This window comes from Balaenoptera physalus (assembly GCF_965194825.1).
Source record: "Balaenoptera physalus genome assembly, chromosome: 18".
Classification (NCBI taxonomy): Eukaryota; Metazoa; Chordata; class Mammalia; order Artiodactyla; family Balaenopteridae; genus Balaenoptera; species Balaenoptera physalus.
This window is the reverse complement of record NC_138899.1, coordinates 72185780-72207273: the sequence shown is the minus strand read 5'-3', so window position 1 is coordinate 72207273 and position 21494 is coordinate 72185780. Positions and strand designations below refer to the sequence as shown.

Below are 21494 nucleotides of genomic sequence, written 5' to 3'. Positions count from 1 at the left end.
CGAATTATGAAAGTTTTTGTTCTAGTTCTGTGAAAAATGCTGTAGTTTGAGAGGGATTGCATTGAATCTGTAGATTGCATTGGGTAGTAGAGTCATTTTCACAATGTTGATTCTTCTAATCCAAGAACATGGTATATGTCTCCATCTGTTTGTTATCATCTTTAATTTCTTTCATGAGTATCTCATAGTTTTCTGCATACAGGTCTTTTGTCTCCTTAGGTAGATTTATTCCTAGGTGTTTTATTCTTTTTGTTGTAATGGTAAATGGGAATGTTTCCTTAATTTCTCTTTACGGTTTTTCATCATTAGTGTATAGGAATGCAAGAAATTTCTGTGTATTAATTTTGTATCCTGCTACTTTACCAGATTCATTGATTAGCTCTAGTAGTTTTCTGGTAGCATCTTTAGGATTCTCTATGTATACTATCATGTCATCTGCAAACAGTGACAGGTTTACTTCTTCTTTTCCGATTTAGATTCCTTTTATTTCTTTTTCATCTCTGATTGCTGTGGCTAAAACTTCCAAAACTATGTTGAATAATAGTTGTGAGTGTGGGCAACCTTGTCTTGTTCCTGATCTTAGTGGAAATAGTTTCAGTTTTTCACCATTGAGAACGATGTTAGCTGTGGGTTTGTCATATATGGCCTTTATTATGTTGAGGTAAGTTCCTTCTATGCCTACTTTCTGGAGAGCTTTTATCATAAGTGGGTGTTGAATTTTGTCAAAAGCTTTTTTTGCATCTATTGAGATGATCATATGTTTTTTGTTTTTATTTATTTATTTATTTATTTATTTATTTATTTATTTATTTTTGGCTGTGTTGGGTCTTTGTTTCTGTGCGAGGGCTTTCTCTAGTTGTGGCAAGTGGGGGCCACTCTTCATCGCGGTGCGCGGGCCTCTCACTATCGCAGCCTCTCTTGTTGCAGAGCACAGGCTCCAGACGCGCAGGCTCAGTAGTTGTGGCTCACGGGCCTAGTTGCTCCGTGACATGTGGGATCTTCCCAGACCAGGGCTCGAACCCGTGTCCCCTGCATTAGCAGGCAGATTCTTAACCACTGCGCCACCAGGGAAGCCCGATCATATGGTTTTTATCCTTCAATTTGTTAATATGGTTTATCACATTGATTGATTTGCGTATATTGAAGAATCTTCGCATTCCTGGGATAAACCCCACTTGATCATGGTGTATGATCCTTTTAATGTGCTGTTGGATTCTGTTTGCTAGTATTTTGTTGAGGATTTTTGCCTCTATGTTCATCAGTGATACTGTTCTGTAGTTTTCTTCTTTTGTGACATCTTTGTCTGGTTTTGTTATCAGGGTGATGGTGGCCTCATAGAATGAGTTTGGGAGTGTTCCTCCCTCTGCTGTATTTTGGAAGAGTTTGAGAAGGCTAGGTGTTAGCTCTTCTCTAAATGTTTGATAGAATTTGCCTGTGAAGCCATCTGGTCCTGGGCTTTTGTTTGCTGGAAGATTTTTAATCACAGTTTCAATTTCAGTGGTTATGATTGGTCTGTTTATATTTTCTGTTTCTTCCTGGTTCAGTCTCAGAAGGTTGTGCTTTTCTAAGAATTTGTCCATTTCTTCCAGGTTGTCCATTTTATTGGCAGATAGTTGCTTGTAGTAATCTCTCATGATCCTTTGTATTTCTGTAGTGTCAGTTGTTACTTCTCCTTTTTCCTTTCTAATTCTGTTGATTTGAGTCTTCTCCCTTTTTTTCTTGATGAGTCTGGCTAATGGTTTATCAAATTTGTTTATCTTCTCAAAGAACCAGCTTTTAGTTTTATTCCTCTTTGCTATCATTTCCTTCATTTCTTTTTCATTTATTTCTGATCTGATATTTATGATTTCTTTCCTTCGGCTAACTTTGCGGTTTTTTTGTTCTTCTTTCTGTAATTGCTTTAGGTGTAAGGTTAGGTTGTTTATTTGAGACGTTTCTTGTTTCTTGAGGTAGATTGTATTGCTGTAAACTTCCCTCTTAGAACCACTTTTGCTGCATCCCATAGGTTTTGGGTCGTCGTGTTTTCATTGTCATTTGTTTCTAGGTATTTTTGATTTTCTCTTTGATTCCTTCAGTGATCTCTTGGTTATTTAGTAGTGTATTGTTTAGCCTCCATGTGTTTGTATTTTTTACAGATATTTTTCCTGTAATTGATGTCTAGTCTCATAGTGTTGTCATCGGAAAAGATACTTGATACGATTTCAATTTTCTTAAATTTACCGAGGCTTGATTTGTGACCCAGGATATGATCTATCCTGGAGAATATTCCATGAGCACTTGAGAAGAAAGTGTATTCTTTTGTTTTTGGATGGAATGTCCTGTAAGTATCAATTAAATCCATCTTGTTTAATGTATCATTTGAAGCTTGTGTTTCCTTATTTATTTTCATTTTGGATAATCTGTCTATTGGTGAAAGTGGGGTGGTAAAGTCCCCTAGTATTATTGTGTTACTGTCGATTTCCCCTTTTATGGCTGTTAGCATTTGCTTTATTTATAGAGGTGCTCCTATGTTGGGTGCATAAATATTTACAATTGTTATATCTTCTTCTTGAATTGATCCCTTGATCATTATGTAGTGTTCTTCTTTGTCTTTTGTAATAGTCTTTTTTTTTAAAGTCTATTTTGTCTGATATGAAAATTGCTACTCCAGCTTTCTTTTGATTTCCATTTGCATGGAATATCTTTTTCCATCCCCTCACTTTCAGTCTGTATGTGTCCCTAGGTCTGAAGTGGGTCTGTTGCAGACAGCATATATACAGGTCTCGTTTTTGTATCCGTTCAGCCAGTCTATGTCTTTTGGTTGGAGCATTTAATCCATTTACATTTAAGGTAGTTATCAGTATGTATGTTCCTGTTACCCAGGACATAATTTTAATGTCATTAGATATAATTATTGCCAGGGCCCCAGGAATGCTGAGATCTTGATCATCTATTATCAGTGATCCTTCCCACAGGCTCGGAAATCTCTCTGTGCACAGGAACAATAGCAGAAGGGTATCAAAAGACGTCTTTATTAATAGCTGTGCAAATGTCTGAGAATTATAGTAAAGGACGAGGGCTCCCACTTGCCTCTGAACCTAAATGTTAGGACTGAGCAGGCCCCGTCATGCCACAGAGCGGGACGGGGATCTATCCGTGTATCCGGCTGTACTTAGCAGCCCAGCTGCGTGCACAGAGGAAGGAGCACACATGATGGGTACCACCTGGCGATGCTGTGACCACCTTCAAACAATGTTACAGAGCTCAGTGATTCACACTAGCAACTCCCCTCCCCTAGAAGGTGCTGCAAAGGGCTGGACAGAGTAGCCTGGCTGGAGGTATGTTGTCCCTCCCTCATGTGCCCTTTGCTGCTTCCAAGTCTGGCCTCACCAGCGGGCTTGCTGTGTGCCCCACTGTCTTGCTGTCTTCTTTTTAAAATTTATTTATTTTATTTTTGGCTGTGTTGGGTCTTCATTGCTGTGCGCGGGCTTTCTCTAGTTGCGGAGGGCAGGAGCTACTCTTCATTGCAGTGCGTGGGCTTCTCATTGCGGTGGTTTCTCTTGTTGCAGAGCACAGGCTATAGGTGCTCCTGCTTCAGTAGTTGTGGCACGTGGGCTCAGTAGTTGTGGCTCGTGGGCTCTAGAGCGCAGGCTCAGCAGTTGTGGTGCATGGGCTTAGTTGCTCCACGGCATGTGGGATCTTCCTGGACCAGGGCTCGAACCCATGTCCCCTGCACTGGCAGGTGGATTCTTAACTACTGCACCACCAGGGAAGCCCCGGTGTCTTCTTCTTGTTGGAGACTATTTGCAATTATACTCAAAATGTCACTTTTTAGAAGATCCACTCAGCCAATCCGCTGGGTGTTCTTACAGCCAGCATAGCTTCCTGATTTCATCATTCTGTCATAGAGGAACCCTCCTCTTTAAGGGAAGCAGCAGAGCAAAGCTCAGATTGCCTGGGTGTCAGTCCTGGTTGGGTGACATCAGGGAAGTCACCAGTCCTTTTTCAGCCTCAACTTACTCTTCTAAAAAATAGATACAATAGTATCTATGTCATTGGGTTGTTGTGAGGATTGATACCTACATTCTGTATACATATATACATGTATGTGAGTGTGTATGAAAAATCCTTGGTAAACAGCAAGGCCCCAATGCACACAGCTGTCATTATTGTCTTATCACTTTTTACTTAATGGGAAGTTTATTCCATGTGTGATTGGTGATGATCTGAAGTAGGAAGATAAAGAACCCATAGCATACAGGGCATCAGAACGTTCCCTGGACGTTTATACTTCTAGGTTTGAAGTTCTGGTTCACTATGGTTCCCCTCATTAGCCTTCGAAATTCCACTTGGAGAATGCCGTGGAGAACTGTCATCCTGCTTGCTGCCTCTTCTGGCCTTGATTCCTTTGTCCCGTTTCAGTGGCCTGACGCTCGTCCTGGGAATTACCGCCGCTGGTGAGTGTTTTCCGCATTTGCATGGCTCACACTATGGACGTCACCTTGGGTCTATTTCTGATCTCTGCGTAACATCTTGACACTGGAATGTGGGAACACGAGGAGCTGTGCGTTTTATGCTCCCCAATCCTTGAACAAAAATTGCAAAGTGTTCTTCTGTCTTCTCAGAGAAAAACTGTCCCCCTCTTGTTCTTTTTCAGCTTCAGGAAGTGACAACTGTTGCTGTATGTATGACTGGTTAAAATTCCTTCCATTTCATTTAAAGGATCCTGCTTGATGCCTGCTTTGCAGCATCAGGACTACCGGGGAGCAGGGCTCTGTTAAATGTGAATTTTGAGATTTATGGGGAAGATCAGGACAGCTACACAACCGTCTGAAAAGTGAACAAGGCAGCCAAATTGCTGCTGTATTTTTTTTTGAAATGCTGCATCACTGCTTTGATGTTTTTTATGCTTCATACATACGCTGCTGGGTTTATACTGGAACCACTGCAAACTGATAGAAAACTAAGAAGAAATCCACTCTCCTTTGCCACTTCCAAGTCTTTTTCGAGCTGAATGTTCAGTTTCCTGCAGTTCTAGAAGGGAAGCCCTGTTCTGGAGTGTGTGTTCCTCGTGCGTGGGGTCCCAGGGGGCAGCTCCAGCAGATCCCAGCGATGGGTGGTCCTTCCCCCGCAGCTGCTCCTTCTAGAGCATGTTTAATTTCAGACCATCGGAGAGACCTTTGCTCCAAAGTAATTTGAACTGCCCATCTCTGTGGCAGTCAGCACACTATCTGTGGCTCAAACAGAATGGATAGTTGTGCCTGTTTCCTTTTAGTTTTCCCCTGTAGATGAGGGAGCCGCAGAGAAACTGAAGGACGTCAGGAAAAGCAGCGAACACCGCCACATCCCATGGTCTTGTTTGTTTGCCCAGTACTCCCCAGTTTGGCCCTTCCTCAGCCAGCGTCTTCAACTCTCGTCCATTTGGCGTATATGGGAATCCAGCCCCCAGAAAGGCAGGGTCCCTTCTCCCTGGCTGGCACCTCTTGGCTCCCTCGGGTCTTCCTTGGGCACAAAGTTCCTGGCAAAGCTGCGCATTACAGGATTGAGACAAAATGGATACCACACACCATCTTGGGAATTTCTTCAGAAAACTGCTTGACAGGCTTGGAAACCAAGGAATGGGGGTAGGGATTCTCTGAGAAGAAAAGATGAGATTCAGACAGCTTTGAAGTGGTGGAGGGGGAGAAAGACGGGGGAAGGAAGGGTCAGGCTGGAGGAGGCCCCCTGGAAGAGCCCTTCTGAATCCAGGCAGAGCTCCCGTCTGTGACTCGCCTGGGAGCGCTGCACTCAAGCCTCCCCAGGGAAGCAGGGACCATGTGGGGAAACGACCCGTACACTCCAACCACTGGAGAACAACAAGGTCAGGTGACTTTCAGGGTTAGGCTTTTTTTTAATGTGGTAGTAGCATTTCAGTCTCTTCCTTATTCCAAAAATAGCTTCCACCTACCTGCTGATGCCTGAAATCCTTGTAACAGGAGAGAAAGCCTCTGATGCCTGATAAGGAGATAAAAGACTTCATTATGCAAATCTACAGTGGAGCAGCTCTGTCTGAAACATTCATATGAAAATGTCACCAATCAGCTTTTCAGCAGGCGGGATGACTGATAACCACGGGAATGGCAGAGGCTTCCGCCACCCTTGACGTGAGCACAGGGATGGGAAGGGAAGGCGAGGAAGCCCCAACATAGCGCTGGCGCCCGCTGTGCCCACAGGAGCAGCGTGGTGATGTTTCCCGAGATGACTCGGATTTAGGGCAGCGAATCCACGCGCGTGCCTGGTGTGATGATCTTCTGGGTCTTGGGGTGGAGCCACGCGGCCAGGGCGTGAAGGTGGGTCTTCCGCCGGACTGAATTCCTCCTGCTGTCAGTGCAGTTGTTCGTCACATTCTGAAGCTGGGGACCTGGGCGTGGGAGTGGGGCGGGTTGGGTCGGGGGGTAGGGCGGCCAGGCGGAGAGGTGAGAGCCTCTGCGGTCAGGTGTGGATTAAGTCGCTGGAAGCAGAGCTCCTTGGGGCTGCAGCTTTAAGTTACATCCTGCCTTGCACTGTCTCCCAGGTGTGTTGATTCAGTCTTATCTCAAGTGACGCCTGGTCTCAGGTGTGTTGTGGGGATTTAGGGAAGCACTTGCAGCAGCTCCATGAGGAGGTATCACGGGGAGAACGGGGTCTTCCTCCCCTCCCAGGACTCTGGTGCCAGGCTGGGTCCCAGCAGTGAGGTGAGCGGTCGTGGTCGTGGTCAGCAGGGGTGGGTGTGGGTGTGAGGATGAACCAAGCTGACAAGGGAGCCTGCCTTCCAGTACGCGGAGACGCTTGTCTCGAGAACGCCGCGAAGTATCCGGGGGCCTTGGAGACATGCTTGTATCTGGAAATCAGAACGGCAGGGGACTTGATCATCTAGGCCTAAGAACTGAATGTTCCCATCTGGGACACGCGGCCTTCCAGCACCTGTGCATCGCTTGCTGGAACCCTGCTTTCTGATGGGCTTGAAAGACGCAGCCATCATGCATCAGCAAGTGTAGTTCCTAGAGGCTTCATTTCCTCCTGTTGCTGTTACTTATTTTCCTTCACAAGGAATAAGGTCTCAGCAAATTGATGAATTGATCATTCCCACCGCTGTAATTTTAGCAGCTCCAGCGGAGCTTGAGGAAAAATAATCAAACAGCGTGTCATTTTGGTAGTTCTTTACCCCAGGCCCTTGGTAAGCTTTTCCCTGACTATCTAATCTCCTTCCTCTGATTTTATTTTTCTCTGTAGAGCTTCCCTGGTCAATTATTTATCTTGTTTCTTGGCTGTTTTCTCTTCTAGACCATAAGTTCCATGAGGACAGGGATTTTTTTGTCTGTTTTATTCATTGATTTTATTTATTGTTTTATTTACTGAATGTCTAGAACAGTGTCTGGCACATCATGAGTGCTCCACACATATTTGTTGAATGAATGAACTAATCAAACTGTCCTATTTTCTGCAAACAGATGTTCAGCATTTGATAATTTCAGAAACAGTTGCATCTAACTTCTTGGAAGACCAGCTAATTCTCCATTCTCTGTGCTACTGGAGAGTTGAAGTAGTCAGACACAAAATGTGAGTTATTTCACTGGCTTTGGAATACTCCACACTAGGTTATGACTTCCATTTCTATGGCTTCTATCATCGTTATGCCCAGTTTTCAGATGCCCAGGTCATTTAAAATACTTATAGAATGGTGTAGCAGAAAGTGTCCTACGGGATGGAGTTTCAAAGCTGAGTAAGACATGGTCCATGTCCCTAAGAGCTCATAGTCTAGTGGGAGAGTTAGATTTATTGCCAAATAACTAAATGAGATGCAATTCATGCAATAAGAGTAATATATAAGGAAGCAGGTGGATTTCACATGGGTGGTCAGGAAAGTCCATGGAGCAAATGATGCTCAAATAGGGTTTTAAGGAAGAAACAGGCTATTACGTGACCAACAAGATGGGGAGAAAGTCAATGTCAAGTCACAGAGATGTGAAAGAGTGGCTTGGTATCACTGGACCGTTATGTGTGTAGTCAGGAGAGGCAGGGATAACACGACTGAAGTGAACATGGGATGTACCTCTAGCTTTGGGTCCTGGTCACTCTCGTAATGTTTCAGACCTGTATGTCCCACTAGTGGCTGGGCATCACAGGAACAGTGACACTCCATTTGGCTAGGATCTATCTAATTCCTTTACATTAATTTCTTGAGAAGAAATCATATGACCAATTTTTTTTTGTGGCCAAATATCAAAAGACAGAAGTATAACAGGGACTTCCCTGGTGGTCCAATGGGTAAGACTCTGTGCTCCCAATGCAGGGGGCCCGGGTTTGATCCTTGGTCAGGGAACTAGATCCCGCACGCATGCTGCAACTAAGAAGGCCACGTGCCATAGTGAAGATCCCGCGTGCTGCAACTAAGACCCAGCACAGCCTAAATAAATAAATAAATAAATAAATAAAATATTTTTAAAAAAGTAGAACAGTTTCATGCCTAAGAATTTCATGAAGTAGACTCAGAATCAAGTTTGAATTCATATGCTCCAGGGTCCCAGAATGACACTGGTTGCCTGTGGCTGCTAGAATGACCATGTTCTCTTCTTTCACGTAGAAGAGGAAAAGGGACCGTTGAAATTCCTCCTTTGCCTATGAAAGCAAAACTTGCAAGTAATGGAAGAAAGGATGAGGGAGAGGAGCAGAGAGCAGCAGAGTTTGGATCATTTTTATGTGGGCATATGGTCACTTGGGCTGCTGTGGCTCTTGTAGCCTGTAGCTGAGAATGTTCGAGAGCTCCTGCTTGCTTAATTAGGGGCGACCTTTGTCATCTTTTAGAAATAAAGCATAGAACATGTACAGTGGTCCCTCAGTATCCGCAGGAGATTAGCTCCAGGACTCCCTTCAGGTACCAGAATCCAGGGATTGCTCAAGTCCCTTATATAAAGTGGTGTAGTATTTGCATATAACCCATGCACATACTCTCATATACTTTAAATCATCTCTGGATTACTTGTAATACCTAATACAATGCAAATGATATGTAAATAGCTGTAAATACAGTGTAAATGCTGTGTAAATAGCTGCCAGTGTACAGCAAATTCAAGTTTTGCTTTTTGGAATTTTCTGGAATTTTTTTCGGAGTATTTTTGATCTGTGATTGGTTGAATCCTTGGATGCAGAACCCGCAGATATGGAGGGCTCACTGTACAAGGATGGAAAGCAAGAGGCTCAGAGTCAGATGTGCCTACTCTTCATGGTCCAGTGGTGCAGCCATAAGTCACGTCATCAAGTCTCAGTTTCTTGTGCACTCAATGAAAATGGAATTGTAGCTGGAGTTCACTGAATCCTTCATAAAAATACTCTAAAAGTGTTCTTATAACTTCTAGATTTAAGAACAATGAAATGTAAAAGAAATCCCTACCCATCACCATAATGCCTTAGACATAGGTTAAGGCACCCAGATTGTTAGTGAAGTTCTGTAGATAACAATCTAGACTTTTATATGAATCTTTATATTTGAGAGAGATTTGACTACAGTACTGAGGCATCAAGCTCATGGCAAGCTTTTTAGAGAGAACTCTTCCTCAGGAAGCAGGTTTTCCACTTACAGGATGAAGCATGAAAATCAACATGTATTTTATAGAAAAAAAAGGGTGTATTTAATGTATATAAATTTCTTTACCTTGGCAAGTATTTATTTACAATTGATGATTGATACCAACAGTTGAGGTAAAGATATACATGAGGTATAAATATAATATTTAAAGGCAATGTCATATTTTATTTCTATTGGCAAGATAACAATGAATAAAATACTGTAGTATTTGACAAATAAGCTTGCTGCATCTTTCTCTTTTTTTTTTAAGATGCACTGTGTTGTTAGGCAGCAGTGATGTGATTAGTATGTGCATAAAAATTAAAAAGTCAGGTAATTTGAAGAGAAGGGGAGTCAGAAATAAAACCATGTTTGCTTTATTCTAAGTATCCTCTAGGTCCCAGCTTCTCAAGGTGTGGTCTTTGGGCTGGCAGGCTGGGCGTCCCCGAAGCTGGTTCAAAATGCAGAATCTCAGGTCCACCTCAGACTGCCTGAATCGGAGGCTTAGTGTAACAATATCTGAGGGTGATCCGTGTGCTGCTAAGGCTGGAAAAGGCCTGCTCTAGGTGACACAACACCATTCATCCTTGTGTGCCTGTCATGTTTCCTGAAAACATATGATCCCATCTCTGGAGTAGGATCAGCATTAAGCTAAATTAAAATTCACTAATGATCTTGTCTATGCATATTAAAGTAATCTGGCATATGTGGTTAAATTTAAGATGTATGGAAGAAGTGAATTTGTTTTGCTCACAGAGCAAATGGAAAATTATGGGTTTGCTGCCACCTTCTTCGGTAGGCAAGGAAACAAAAAATTCCTAGATCACAATTCAAACAGTATGATTTTACTGGTACCATACAAAACTCATATATAGCATTTTTATTTCTCTCAATAAAAGAATTGCACATTGCTGATAAAAGAAAACATTATATAAACGCATACAATATAAAAAGAAAAGAAAGGAAAACACTCTTTTTTTTTCTCCAGCATGAATTGCTAAGTTATGATACCAATCTCTCCCTGAAACCAAACACAATAAATTATCTTCCTCTCTAGCATTGTTGAATTACAATAAAAAACCAACTTAAATCCATTAGCAATTGGTTAAGGATAGTCAATTTGCTTAGTCTATACAATAATAAATAAGGTTGGGTCAAATGCATAGGTAGCTTGACTGACTAATGAAGAAACATGGAATTTAACAGACCTGTTTATATTTTCTAAAACTAATTGAAGAACACAGTTTTGGTCTTAACATTAGTTTAAAAACCCTGTCTTTCAGATTGCAAAACTTTAATGAAGTCTATCTTAAGAGCATCATATGTAGCAACAGTAGAATTCCCTGAAGCTGAAATGGTCCAGGACTCTTGAATGACCATCATCTCCCTTAATCTGGTGTCCAGAGTTAAATTCAGTGCAATACATTGGTAAGAAAATGCCAATTAACTGTGACCAAATAGGCCACTGGTCAACTAGAATGACATTTAAGAACATTATGAAATGTAAGTATGAAAACTCAACAAAACACAGAGGCTCCCTTTGGCTGTGAATCTGCAAAAGCTATTATATTCAGCTCTCATCAGCAGGGAAATACAGGCTCTCTTTCAGTCACTGGGCTGACTCTAGTGGTCCATGGGCATCTAACATGTCACTGAAACTGTATCTGCTGGCCCCACGGCAAGCGGTAATCTAGCCTTAAATTCGGGAACAACTCCTCACCCACTTCTTTGCTTTAAAGAGGACTAAATATTATTTTCCTTGCTTTATCCAACACCCCACTCTGTTTTTGAATAACACAAACAAGCTGACAACATGTAAGGACCATTTAATGTGTTTTCCTTTGGTTGGCTAACCTTTGGTAAGACATCAGGGCGGACTACATATTTTCACACTTTGGTGTCAGCAGCAGATTCTGCTCAGCTTACAGGACGGTGGGGAGACGACAGCGCCCAGAACAACTTTGAAAGAACCAGGTGAGGAAGGGACTCACCGAATCAGACTCGTTCCTTTTCAAAATATGCAATTATATATAAAATTGATATTTTACATATATACAGTAAAGATAGAGATATACACACATATGTACATATGCTATACATACATTTATTTACAGTTAAGAATACGCTTCTTAGAAGCCTTTAAATAGCAAATTAGGCAATGCACAAGGAATAATCCATTTAATTTTAAGTAACATAGATAAATGTTCTGATTTTTAAAAATATTATATTAGTAGGGATGTAGCCGTCTCCAGGAAGGCTAGGAAAGTTCTCAGAAATTCTTGCATCTTCAACATTCCAACTTCTCAGTGCTTCCACATTTATAAGCATTGTCAATCGGTTTCTCTCTCTCCCTTGCTTTCTCACGCGCACACTCTCTCCCACAAAAGTGTTTGCTTTCACTTCCTTTTCCCTGAGTTTGATGTCACACTGGGGAAAACTCAGATTTTAGTTTCTGGACCCTCAGCAATGAGGGGCTGAAAAGAGTTTCTAATCCTGGCAACTTCCGCTGCACACAGATGTCCAAAGCCTTTATTGTACCATTCTGGGGAGTGACCTCTGCGGGGACAAAAATCAGAAAGGAAGTGGGAAAGTCTTTTCCCAAATCACAACAATTTGTCACGGTCGACAGGGCTGTGCTTGTGCCCTGAATGTCAGCCCACCTGCATGACACCCGGGGCTGCTGCTCCGAGGCTCTGAGAACCTCATTCTGTCAACAGGGGCCTTGAAAATGCCTTTTTGGCCAAGTATTCGGTCTATCTTTCCAGTATTCACCGGGTGCTTTAAAATGACAGCGTCTCCTCAGGGGTGATTCAGACTTAATTCTAGAATTTACTGAGAAAACCCAGCTTATATCCACCCAAACCAAGAACTCAGCATCATGAATGCCTTGAAGGGGTTGGATTTAAGTTAGTTCCCTCTCAAAGGAGGGCAACTGGAGGGAGCTGCAAAAGGGACAGGCTGAGAAGAAACACAAGAGGACTCGTATTTACTGAGCACCTACTACATCCCGGGCTCTAGTGCTGGTGTTTGCCCCGTGCCCGAAGCACAGAAGTATAAGTGGGACAAAACGGAAAATAAAGGTGAGCAGAGGACTTTCTCCTGAAAGTCAGAATTTTAGCAAGGGCGGAAAGAGGAAAAGCGAGGGGGAGGCACACGTCATCTTCTAGAAAGCATGTTAATGGCAAGAGGAATAAAAGGACAGTGAAATAAGGGACCAGATGAGAAACAGGGCCCCAGCGAATGTGCGGTGAGCCCGCGCCCGCCGCCCCCAGGAGCCCGCTCACCTCAGGTCCACCCTGCAGATGTGCGTCAGCCTCGACTTGCCGGACCCACACGGCTCCATTAAGTACTGAGAGTCCATCACCACGGCCCGCACACCACCCATGAGCTGGGCTTCCTCGTGCTCCACGGAGAGGGACACCAGGGTGCACATTCCTTTGGGCAAATCAGTCTTCCAGGTCCTGCAGCAAAACAAACCCGCACGTCGGAATTAGGGCTGAGAGAGAAAGAAAACCCTGAGCACAGCGCTGAGGTTTACACTTATATTTTCTTGCTCAAATTCCAAGCCCAGTTACTTGGACTAAGCTAATGGTTTCCATAAGCGCGTGTGAACTTTATACCGTGCAGTTGAAAGCAAGGGTCTCAGCCCTCTGACCCAGAGGTCAGAAACGGTCTTGCAGCTTTCAGAGCTGCTTTCGGAATCCCAAACTGAGGCTGCGGAGGCTCCCGCACGTTACTGAAGGGCTGGTCTCACCGTTTGGGAATTAGGACTCGCCCATTCAAGTCTTTCACCAAATATCTATTGGGTGTGCCAAGCTCTGAGAAGCCACTGAAGACATAAAGGTCTACAGCCCAGGAGGAGAAACAGACCTACCAAGAGAACCCTAAAGCACCACGGCAAGTGCAGTGATATGGCTGTGCAAAGAGCGCTCTGAGATCATGTACAGGGGATGGCTTCCTGGAGGAGGTGGTGCTCAACTCAAGTCTGAAAGGATGCTTAGCTTGAAGAAAACTAGATACATGCAGACTGCTAATTGCCTTCAAGTCCCTGAGTGGCTCTTGAGCAGGAGAAGAAATAAATACAGTTGATTTGCCTCCAGAAAGCAGAGATATGAAGGTATGTTTTAATTTAGTGCAGACAAGAGCCGTCTCACAATGTGTACTCTTCAAAAATGGAATGGGCTATATGAGGGGTAGTGAGTTCACTGTTCCTGGAGCTAGTCAAGCATGGGGGGCGGTGTACCACTTGGGAAAAGGTTGTAGATGGAAGTCAGGAATCATGAGAGCATCTCTGTAGCAACCATTTCTACCATAGGATGTAGGTTTGATTATTATAATCTTAGTTATTTACGTTACAAGTCCTATCCCTTTGCTTAGTTATCTCATCTCTAACTTCGTCCTGTCCTACCTCACCAGAAAGAGAAACTATTACCTAGAACTAGGGAATAAGCAAGCCCTACACAAATGCTTAGCAACTTCTCCATGGGTGTGACCATTCTCTTTTCATGCATAAGGCTGTGATTAATAACAAAGACTGAAAGCTGTACAGATTTGTGGGGATAGGAGACCAGCCTCATGCGTGCTAGCCTAGACAGGGAGACGCTCTGAAAACAGGAAGTGCCTCAGCCCTGGACTCCTCTCCATACCTGTCACTACCTCTTGTATCATAATCACAAGGAATTCCTGCTGCAGGAAACACATCTGGTTCATTATTAATCCTCTTGGGTGCCGAGTTCTTCTCCCTCAGCCTCATGGTCCACCCACCTTCTTCTTCAAGTCTTGGATCAAATATCAACACAGTGAGACTCTGCTCTGACCACTATATTTGAAATTCCACCCCTTCCTATCCCCCTAAGATAAGTAATCCTATCCCCCTTGCTTATTATTTATTGACTCTATCTCCCTAATAAAATATAAATCCCAAAAGAGCAGGGTTGTGGTCTGTTGTGCTCCCTGCAGTATCCCCGGAGCCTCCAACAGTGCCTGGCACAAGGCAGTGATGGAATGATACATGAGAAACAGCAGGCGGGTGGCACTGCAGGATGAGTGGAAGGAGGGCGGTTCCGTGCGTGGACCCCGGCCCTCGGCCTCCTCTAAGGGAGTGAAGAGGCAGGCCATGGCACGGCTCCACCCCCCATGGCTGCCATCCTAGAGCGATTTGATCTTCTGCTTGCAAGAGTGAAGGTGTAAAGTTTAACTTCCACGAGATGAGTGATGTCCCAATCACTGTGGTAATAAGCCACCCTTACAACCGCCCACATTCTCCACCAGGGTCCCAAGCTTGCTAAGATAAACACAAATACTTCTTAGGGAAAAAAATGACCCTTAAAATTCAAGGTCCTAAGGACCAATTCCAAAGGCATAAATAGCCCATGTGAAAAGTAACCTTTAGTTTGCCATCAAGACTAGTTTAATAAACTATTTAAATTACACATTTGGGAATTTCACTAGTGATTCTTTTTATACTGCTAATATATGAGAAGAGACAGCATTCACCATCGGTTATCAATTAAAAAGAAGGATGTATTGATTTAATTATATTTTATTTGGGTTTGTTAGAATCCTCAGTCCCTCTTCTTTCTGATTCAGTCCTGACTCACCAGCCCATGTACACAGCTCTGCTGTGCAACTTCCTATTGCTGGTTGAGCTTCCCCCTCCAAACCCAGAGAGCAGGGGTCCGGAACTCAACCCAAAAATCTATTAGAAGCAATATTTCGACAGTAGACACCAGTCTTGCAAGCCCTGTCAAGCCCTGAAACCTCTCTGGACATCCAAGTGTCTCAGCATAGCTGGACCTTCAGGGCTCTGTCTAGGTTTCCGTGCCTGGTAATGAATTATGAGCAGCTGAAGTTATACAGAGGAATTTTGAAGTTACACACACTCCAGATTGAGAGTTACACCACTGAAGACTTGCTTTCCCAGGGGCAGAAAGGCCAAATCAGGAGAAAAGCCAGTCAGGTTCAGTTTGCATAATTTAGCAGAAAGTACAACTGGACAAACAACAGTTATTTTGGGGGACTCTGTTCCGAGGAAACGAACAATATTTATGGCTTAATAAACCGTATGCTCCATAATGAAAGGGGCCATAAGAGAACCCAGCAGAGCTGTGAATTGGGTGAAAGAAGCAGGAAGTCGGGCATAAAAACAGCAAAGTCAGTTTTCACTGAGAGAAATGAGGGCCGGCTGAGTGTTGCCAGTGGAGGCTGAACTTAGGTGGGAGACCTCTGAAATGCTTAAACCTGTGGCTCTTATCCGGCTTTTGGAGCAGAGCATCTTAAACCCCGGAGGCAGGCTTACCTGAGAACCAGGAAGTCTCTGGAAGGGTGAGGCGCCATGCTGTTCTGCACGTACTGATAGATTTCTGTTTGCTTGTCCAGCGTTTCCACCACCTTCCACTGCACGAAATCCTCATCCCACAGGTGGCGCTCCCTCAGCACGCGATTCAAAACCACCGAGGGGGGCGCTTCCACCTCCACAGAAGCCTTCCACAGCCTCAGTGGATGCCCGTCTCCCACCTTGGGAAAGATACCAGCACAGGCTGAAGAGGTTGCTGGTTCCAACACAACCTACCATCCTTCACTGGGCATTCAAAAAACATCACTGAGTACGTAACTTGAAAGAGTGACTCTGCATACCTCAGGTTTAGAATTTTTAAATGTTTATCCTTAAGCTGAAAAGAAGAATACTGATAATAAAAATGATAACCACAAACACACAGTGCTCCCTTTGTACCAGGCATTGTTCTGATTTTTAAACAGCCCTCCTCTGACAGTGGTCCTACTATTATGTCCATTATGCAAATAAGAAAACAGAGGCACAGAGAGGCGAGTGACTCGCCCAACGTCACACAGCTACGGGGCAGAGCCAGGCCTGGGCTCCAGCAGTCCGGCTCCACAGTCTGCAGTCTGATTATGTGCAAACAGACTCTAGAGTGGGTGGTTGACTGATTCGTGTGTGGTGAAGCCCTGGGAACAGAGTAGCCATTTTAAAAGCAAAACATATCCCTGGTTGTAAGACTTGGCTCTTAGGGGGTAATTTTTTCCAAGACCTGAGATTACCTTTTTGAAAGCAAGATCTGTGTTGTCTGTGTTGGAACACGTGACCCATCCTTTGAACTTTTCCTTGGCTTCCTTCTGGAGGCCCTGGATGAGATGCTCCAGGTACGTGTGGAAAGTGGCCCCGCTCTCCTCCATCTGGGCCCCCAGGTCTTCCAGAGTTGGGGGATGCATCTCAGCCTCCATATATGAGTTATGAGACTGGGCCACCATCTCAAGCGGGACCTGAACCGATGGACGCACAGAAGAGCAACACACTGAGCTACAGAAACGCTGAGACTGACAGAGAAAGCAAAGTAGCATCGCCAAAGACCACGGTACGGGCGATGGGCTGAGTGCCATGGGGCAAGAGATGTTTGTCTAAGATCAGCGAAGGGGTCGGGGGCGGGCTTCCTCAAGTCAGGAAACCCAAATCTGGTTGAGGCTATATTTATTATTCAAAACACTGCCATGACTTCCCATTCATTCTTTCCATTTTCCTTTGATTTTGCTTATTATATACATTTTTATTCAATTTGGCAAAACTTGGGCTCAGGAAACTTAAAGTGCACAGACTTAAGGGGAACGTCAAGCATGGCTTAGAGGCAGCTTTAACTTTGTGGCACACTTTTCCCTTTTACAAATGACAACTTTGCCCCAACAAGTATGCCGGAAGTCTAGTTCACTTAATCCTTTAGTGTATCTGTAGCTGTATTCATAAGCTGTCACTGATTCTGAGTTCATAGCGACTGTTCAGTATCACACATTCATTCACACACACACACACACACACACACACACACACACACACACACACACTCTGAATCTAATCAAGTCCCGAGGTTACATCAAATATACCGTACTTGGCTGGCTGGCCTGGGACCTGGCACCTGAAGTTGATGCAACTGTTTTCATAAAAACCATCATCATGGTAAACCCAAGTGTCTTTAGCTGTCAAAGCCTGAACTATTCAATATATAAGCTCACTCCTCACATTTCTAGGAGGCAAAGACCAGACCTATCGAGTGCACCATTGTCATTATAAAATCAGGAAAAACCAGAAATAAGCCATAAATGCAGCAACCACTCCAAGCGTCTTATCGAGTTCCAAGAGCTATAAGGAAGGCAGTTGGAGCCTTTCACTCACCTCAAAAAGCCTGTCGCATTCCATGATCATGTGGGCCAGCCCCTGAGCTGCGGCCAGATTCTCACTGAGGTCTTTTTGATCTGGCTTCCCAGAGGCATATTTCTTCTGGCTAACTCTGTAATTGAAGGGGAGAGTCCTCAGCGGATCCCAAACCCAAGAGCTTTTCACAGTACAGAGCTCATCGCTTTGTCATGTCTTCATGCCCAGATGCCACCCAGATCCCATACTTTCTCATTTCCAAATAAAAACAGTGACTACACATCTTAGATATCCTGAGTCATGCTAAGAGTCTGACAGTTCATAATGGAAAACCTTGGAAAAATACACGGGCAGGAATAACTGTTGGGGGAGAAATTAATCTATTTTTCCCAAGTTTGAAACTACTTCACTGCAAGCTGCCGTGCTTGGGCCTTAAATCTAGCCTTTTAAAATTGAAGATTGTAAAATACTACTTTGTGTACTTTTTCCCTCCTTCCCACTAACACACGCAAAACAAAACAAAACAAAACTCCAGGCTTTTGGGATCACAAAGGACACTGTGCTACTTTGATAATTCCCTGATGCTGAGCCACACGAATTATGTTCCTCCAAACATTTTCTGATTATGAATGAAGTGCTGACAAATCCCCAACTTGAAATACAGCGGGAGTGTTTTTAAGTAGCCATGGGGAATACCTGGTTTAGGATTAGGGTTCTTGCTGAGGAAAACCCACCTGGGGGAGCTTTCCTTCTTCAGTAAATTCAGATGGAAGAGGGAGGGGGCCAGACACACAGCCAGGTTCATGGGCGTCATCTGATTCTCCTCCACCGCGTGGACCACGTCGTTGAGGAAGCACAGCAGCGTCTGCAGCACCTCCCTGCTCTCATCGGCCAGCAGCAGGACGGCCGCCTGCACTGCCTGCAACTGCTGCTCTTTGGGGACGTCTGCAGAAAACGCGGTGCCGGGAGTTAGAGGGACAGCCGCAGAAGGAGCCAGCGGGAGAGGGGGAGCGAGTGCTCCCTTCCTGCGAGCACGCTCAGGGTCACTGTCGGCATCAACAGTGACATGACAACGGCTAAGGGCACAGAGCTGCCCCAGGTGGTGAGAAGCTTGACGAGCTGCCGTTGGAAGGAACCCCACAGTCTCACTCCAGAACCCATAGTCTTAACAGCGAGGCTGGACTTGGCAAGGAACACCCTGCGCTGGCTTTTCATACTCTTGGAGCAATCTGCCTCCTCACCTACCTGTCTCAAACCTCTTGCCCATCCTCCCTCCCACCCCACCTCCAGCTTGTGAAGCATCCCTCAGGACGCCCAGGGCTTGGGGAAGAGGGACCAGCCTCCTCCCTCTCGGGCCCATCCCCCATCTGGGTGGTCCCCGGTCAGCAGGCTTGAAAGGGAGTTGGCCTGAACAGTATGAGGAAACGAAAAGGAAAAAGTACAGGAAAATGGGTGCTCCGTGCTGCATTCTGCTGCCCCCCGGCTGTGTTTAATCATCTTTGAGGCCTGACTCACCACCCTTATTCCTCTCACTCTGAAAGACACCGTCAGGAGCTCACGTGGGCTAACACGGTTGTCTTTCTTACAATACCAGGTTCTAGAGCAGGTCTCTGCAGCAGGTGTCTGTGCTCCAAAGGGGGTGTGGGAAAAAACTGTTGGAACTTCCAATGGTGTTTGTTTTCTCTCATGCTTTAAAAATACTGATGGGATGTGTCTTATGATATGCACAGTATATATTATAATATATCACGATATATTTATATTATTAAGAATATGTAAGTGTACATGCTCAGATAGTTTCTACTGGTCGGGGCGCCTGACAAAAAAAAATTTGGAGCCCGCTGCTCCGGGGGTGCTGTGTGTGCCTTCTGCCCAGGTCCTGCCCGTCTCCATCATCGACCCTCCCGGGGCGGGGCACACTGCGGGCCCCAGTCAACCGGCAAGTGCAAGTTTCTGGAAGAGCCTGACCATGGGTTGGACATTCTGGAACCCACCCCCACCCCCACCACGTCCACTGTGAACTGGCACAAGACAGACCTGGGTTTGATAGAGGAGAGCCATTGTGTTCACATTATACAGAAACCTTTTTCCTTTTTCTTGCTTGTGCTGAAGCAGAAGCAGATACTCCTAATGACCTCAGGCTTGTCATTGAAGTGTACAAATTCAGCTGGAGCCCTTGAACTGCCTTTAAATAAGCTGCTTTAGGTAAGATGTCCAGTGCATGCATTGTTTAGCTTTAGGTTGCCAACCTTCTCTTCTGTGCCAAAATTTTTGAAGAGTCATCTGTCGTGGCTACATGTTGTCCCAGCTTCCTTCTACTCACTCGTTTCTTTATCCCTCAGAAAACATCTTCTGTCATTATTTTCTACTAAAGGTGCCTGCAAAGGTCAGCTATTAATCCCTAAATTCAGCCTTTGTATCGGATCCTATCCTCTTTGACCTTTTTTGTGGCACAGGCACTCCTGTGGTTCCTGCCTCTTTCCTGGCTCTCAGAAGACTGTTCTAGATCGGATTTCTAGGTGCTGATAACTTGAGTCCATGCAGATGGCTAGCAGCACTTCAGACTCCACGTCCAGGCTCCTCCCTGCCCCCAGATCAGCTCCCCTCCCCCTTTTCCTTTCTGAATGCTCTTTAAAACTAGGGTCGTCTTTGATCCCTCCATCCTTCTCTCTCCTGTAGACCGTGGGCTTCACATGTGTTCATTATCCATCCAACACTCTAATTAATCATTTGATGGAAGTCCAAGAAGTAACAGAGCTACAGTTGGACCTGCTCTGGAGAACGGAGGAGGAACTGTCCCCCTCTCTTCTCCACAGCCCTTTGGAAACTTTGACTCCAGAGTCTATCCCTAGAACATCTTTATTTCCAGTCTTGCTGCTGGAGGTCCCCACAGGTAACCCAGAGCTTCAATTAATGTGCTGGCTCCCTAACCCTCCATTCTCATCCTGTCCAGTACCTCTCGTTCACCACTTCCAGATTCATGGGTCAAATAAGCAGTTCTGATGGCCGTGCACCCTGTGGCACAAGCCTGGCTGCCTATGAAATACCTACTCTCTCCTCCTTTCTCTGTAAGAAAACCCATGTTCTGTTCAGGTCTGGGCTGTAATGTGCTCAGGGAAGTTGGGCCCTTCCCACCATGTTGGCCTAGACCAAAAATGGTAATCCCATTCCTCTTCCCAGTGATTGATTTAGGGGAGAAAAGTGTAAAATTTCTGGTCTATGGGACCAAGATAAATGCTAGGTAGGCATTTCTGTAAATTTATCTCCCTGATAAAAAGAGACATATGCCCAAGGAGAACCCTTCTGCCTGCCTCTTGCCTTTGGATGTGATTTTGGGAAGACATGATAAAGATAAGTGGTGGCAGTCATATTGTGACCTTAAGGGGATGACAAGAGACGCTGACCTCAGCCATGGTGTCACTGAATTAACCAACTCTGGAATTATTTAACTCCAGATTTCTTGTCTTGTGCGATTATATAATGTCTTTATTATTTAAACCACTGCTTGTTGGATTTTTGGTTCTGTGTTTACAGCTGAGAGCACCGTTAACTGGTAGCTCCCTCAACACCACCCAAGGGGTCCCCGCAGTGATTAATGAATCAAATATGAACTCTTTGCTCTAATATTCAGTGCCCTTCCTGGGTACGGCCCCAGTCTAATTTTTGGAGTCATTTGATGCTGCACTGGACAGTTACCCTTCCTTGCAAGCCAGACAGAACTCCTGTAATCTCCTGACACATGTGCTATTTACTTCACTCAGCATGTGTTCC

General features: G+C 44.7%; 2 protein-coding genes across 17 annotated transcripts in view; one reads left to right on the top strand and one right to left on the bottom strand.

Moving 5' to 3' along the window:
• The window catches only part of KL (klotho), a 103408-nt gene that overhangs the window by 78050 nt on the left and 3864 nt on the right, over positions 1-21494 (top strand). For 2 of the 8 annotated variants that reach the window (XR_014256310.1, XR_014256312.1), the window contains 4 exons: positions 5916-6308; positions 6533-6692; positions 7449-7557; positions 10846-10933. The gene's annotated coding sequence lies outside the window, so the exon portion shown is untranslated. Of the gene's footprint in view, positions 1-4401; positions 6309-6532; positions 6693-7448; positions 7558-10845; positions 10991-19835; positions 19929-21494 lie in introns of those variants that run through there. The other 6 variants (XR_014256306.1, XR_014256307.1, XR_014256305.1 and 3 more) reach the window with 6 other exon arrangements.
• STARD13 (StAR related lipid transfer domain containing 13) overlaps positions 9726-21494 on the bottom strand; it is a 383589-nt gene continuing 371820 nt past the window's right edge. For all 9 annotated transcript variants that reach the window (XM_082435536.1, XM_082435535.1, XM_082435541.1 and 6 more), the window contains 6 exons: positions 18458-18668; positions 17745-17859; positions 16622-16843; positions 15861-16078; positions 12847-13023; positions 9726-12118 (listed from right to left, as the gene is read on the bottom strand). In XM_082435536.1, the coding sequence (XP_082291662.1) occupies positions 12001-12118; positions 12847-13023; positions 15861-16078; positions 16622-16843; positions 17745-17859; positions 18458-18668 (1061 nt within the window). In that variant the 3' untranslated portion in view covers positions 9726-12000. The remainder of the gene's footprint in view (positions 12119-12846; positions 13024-15860; positions 16079-16621; positions 16844-17744; positions 17860-18457; positions 18669-21494) is intronic.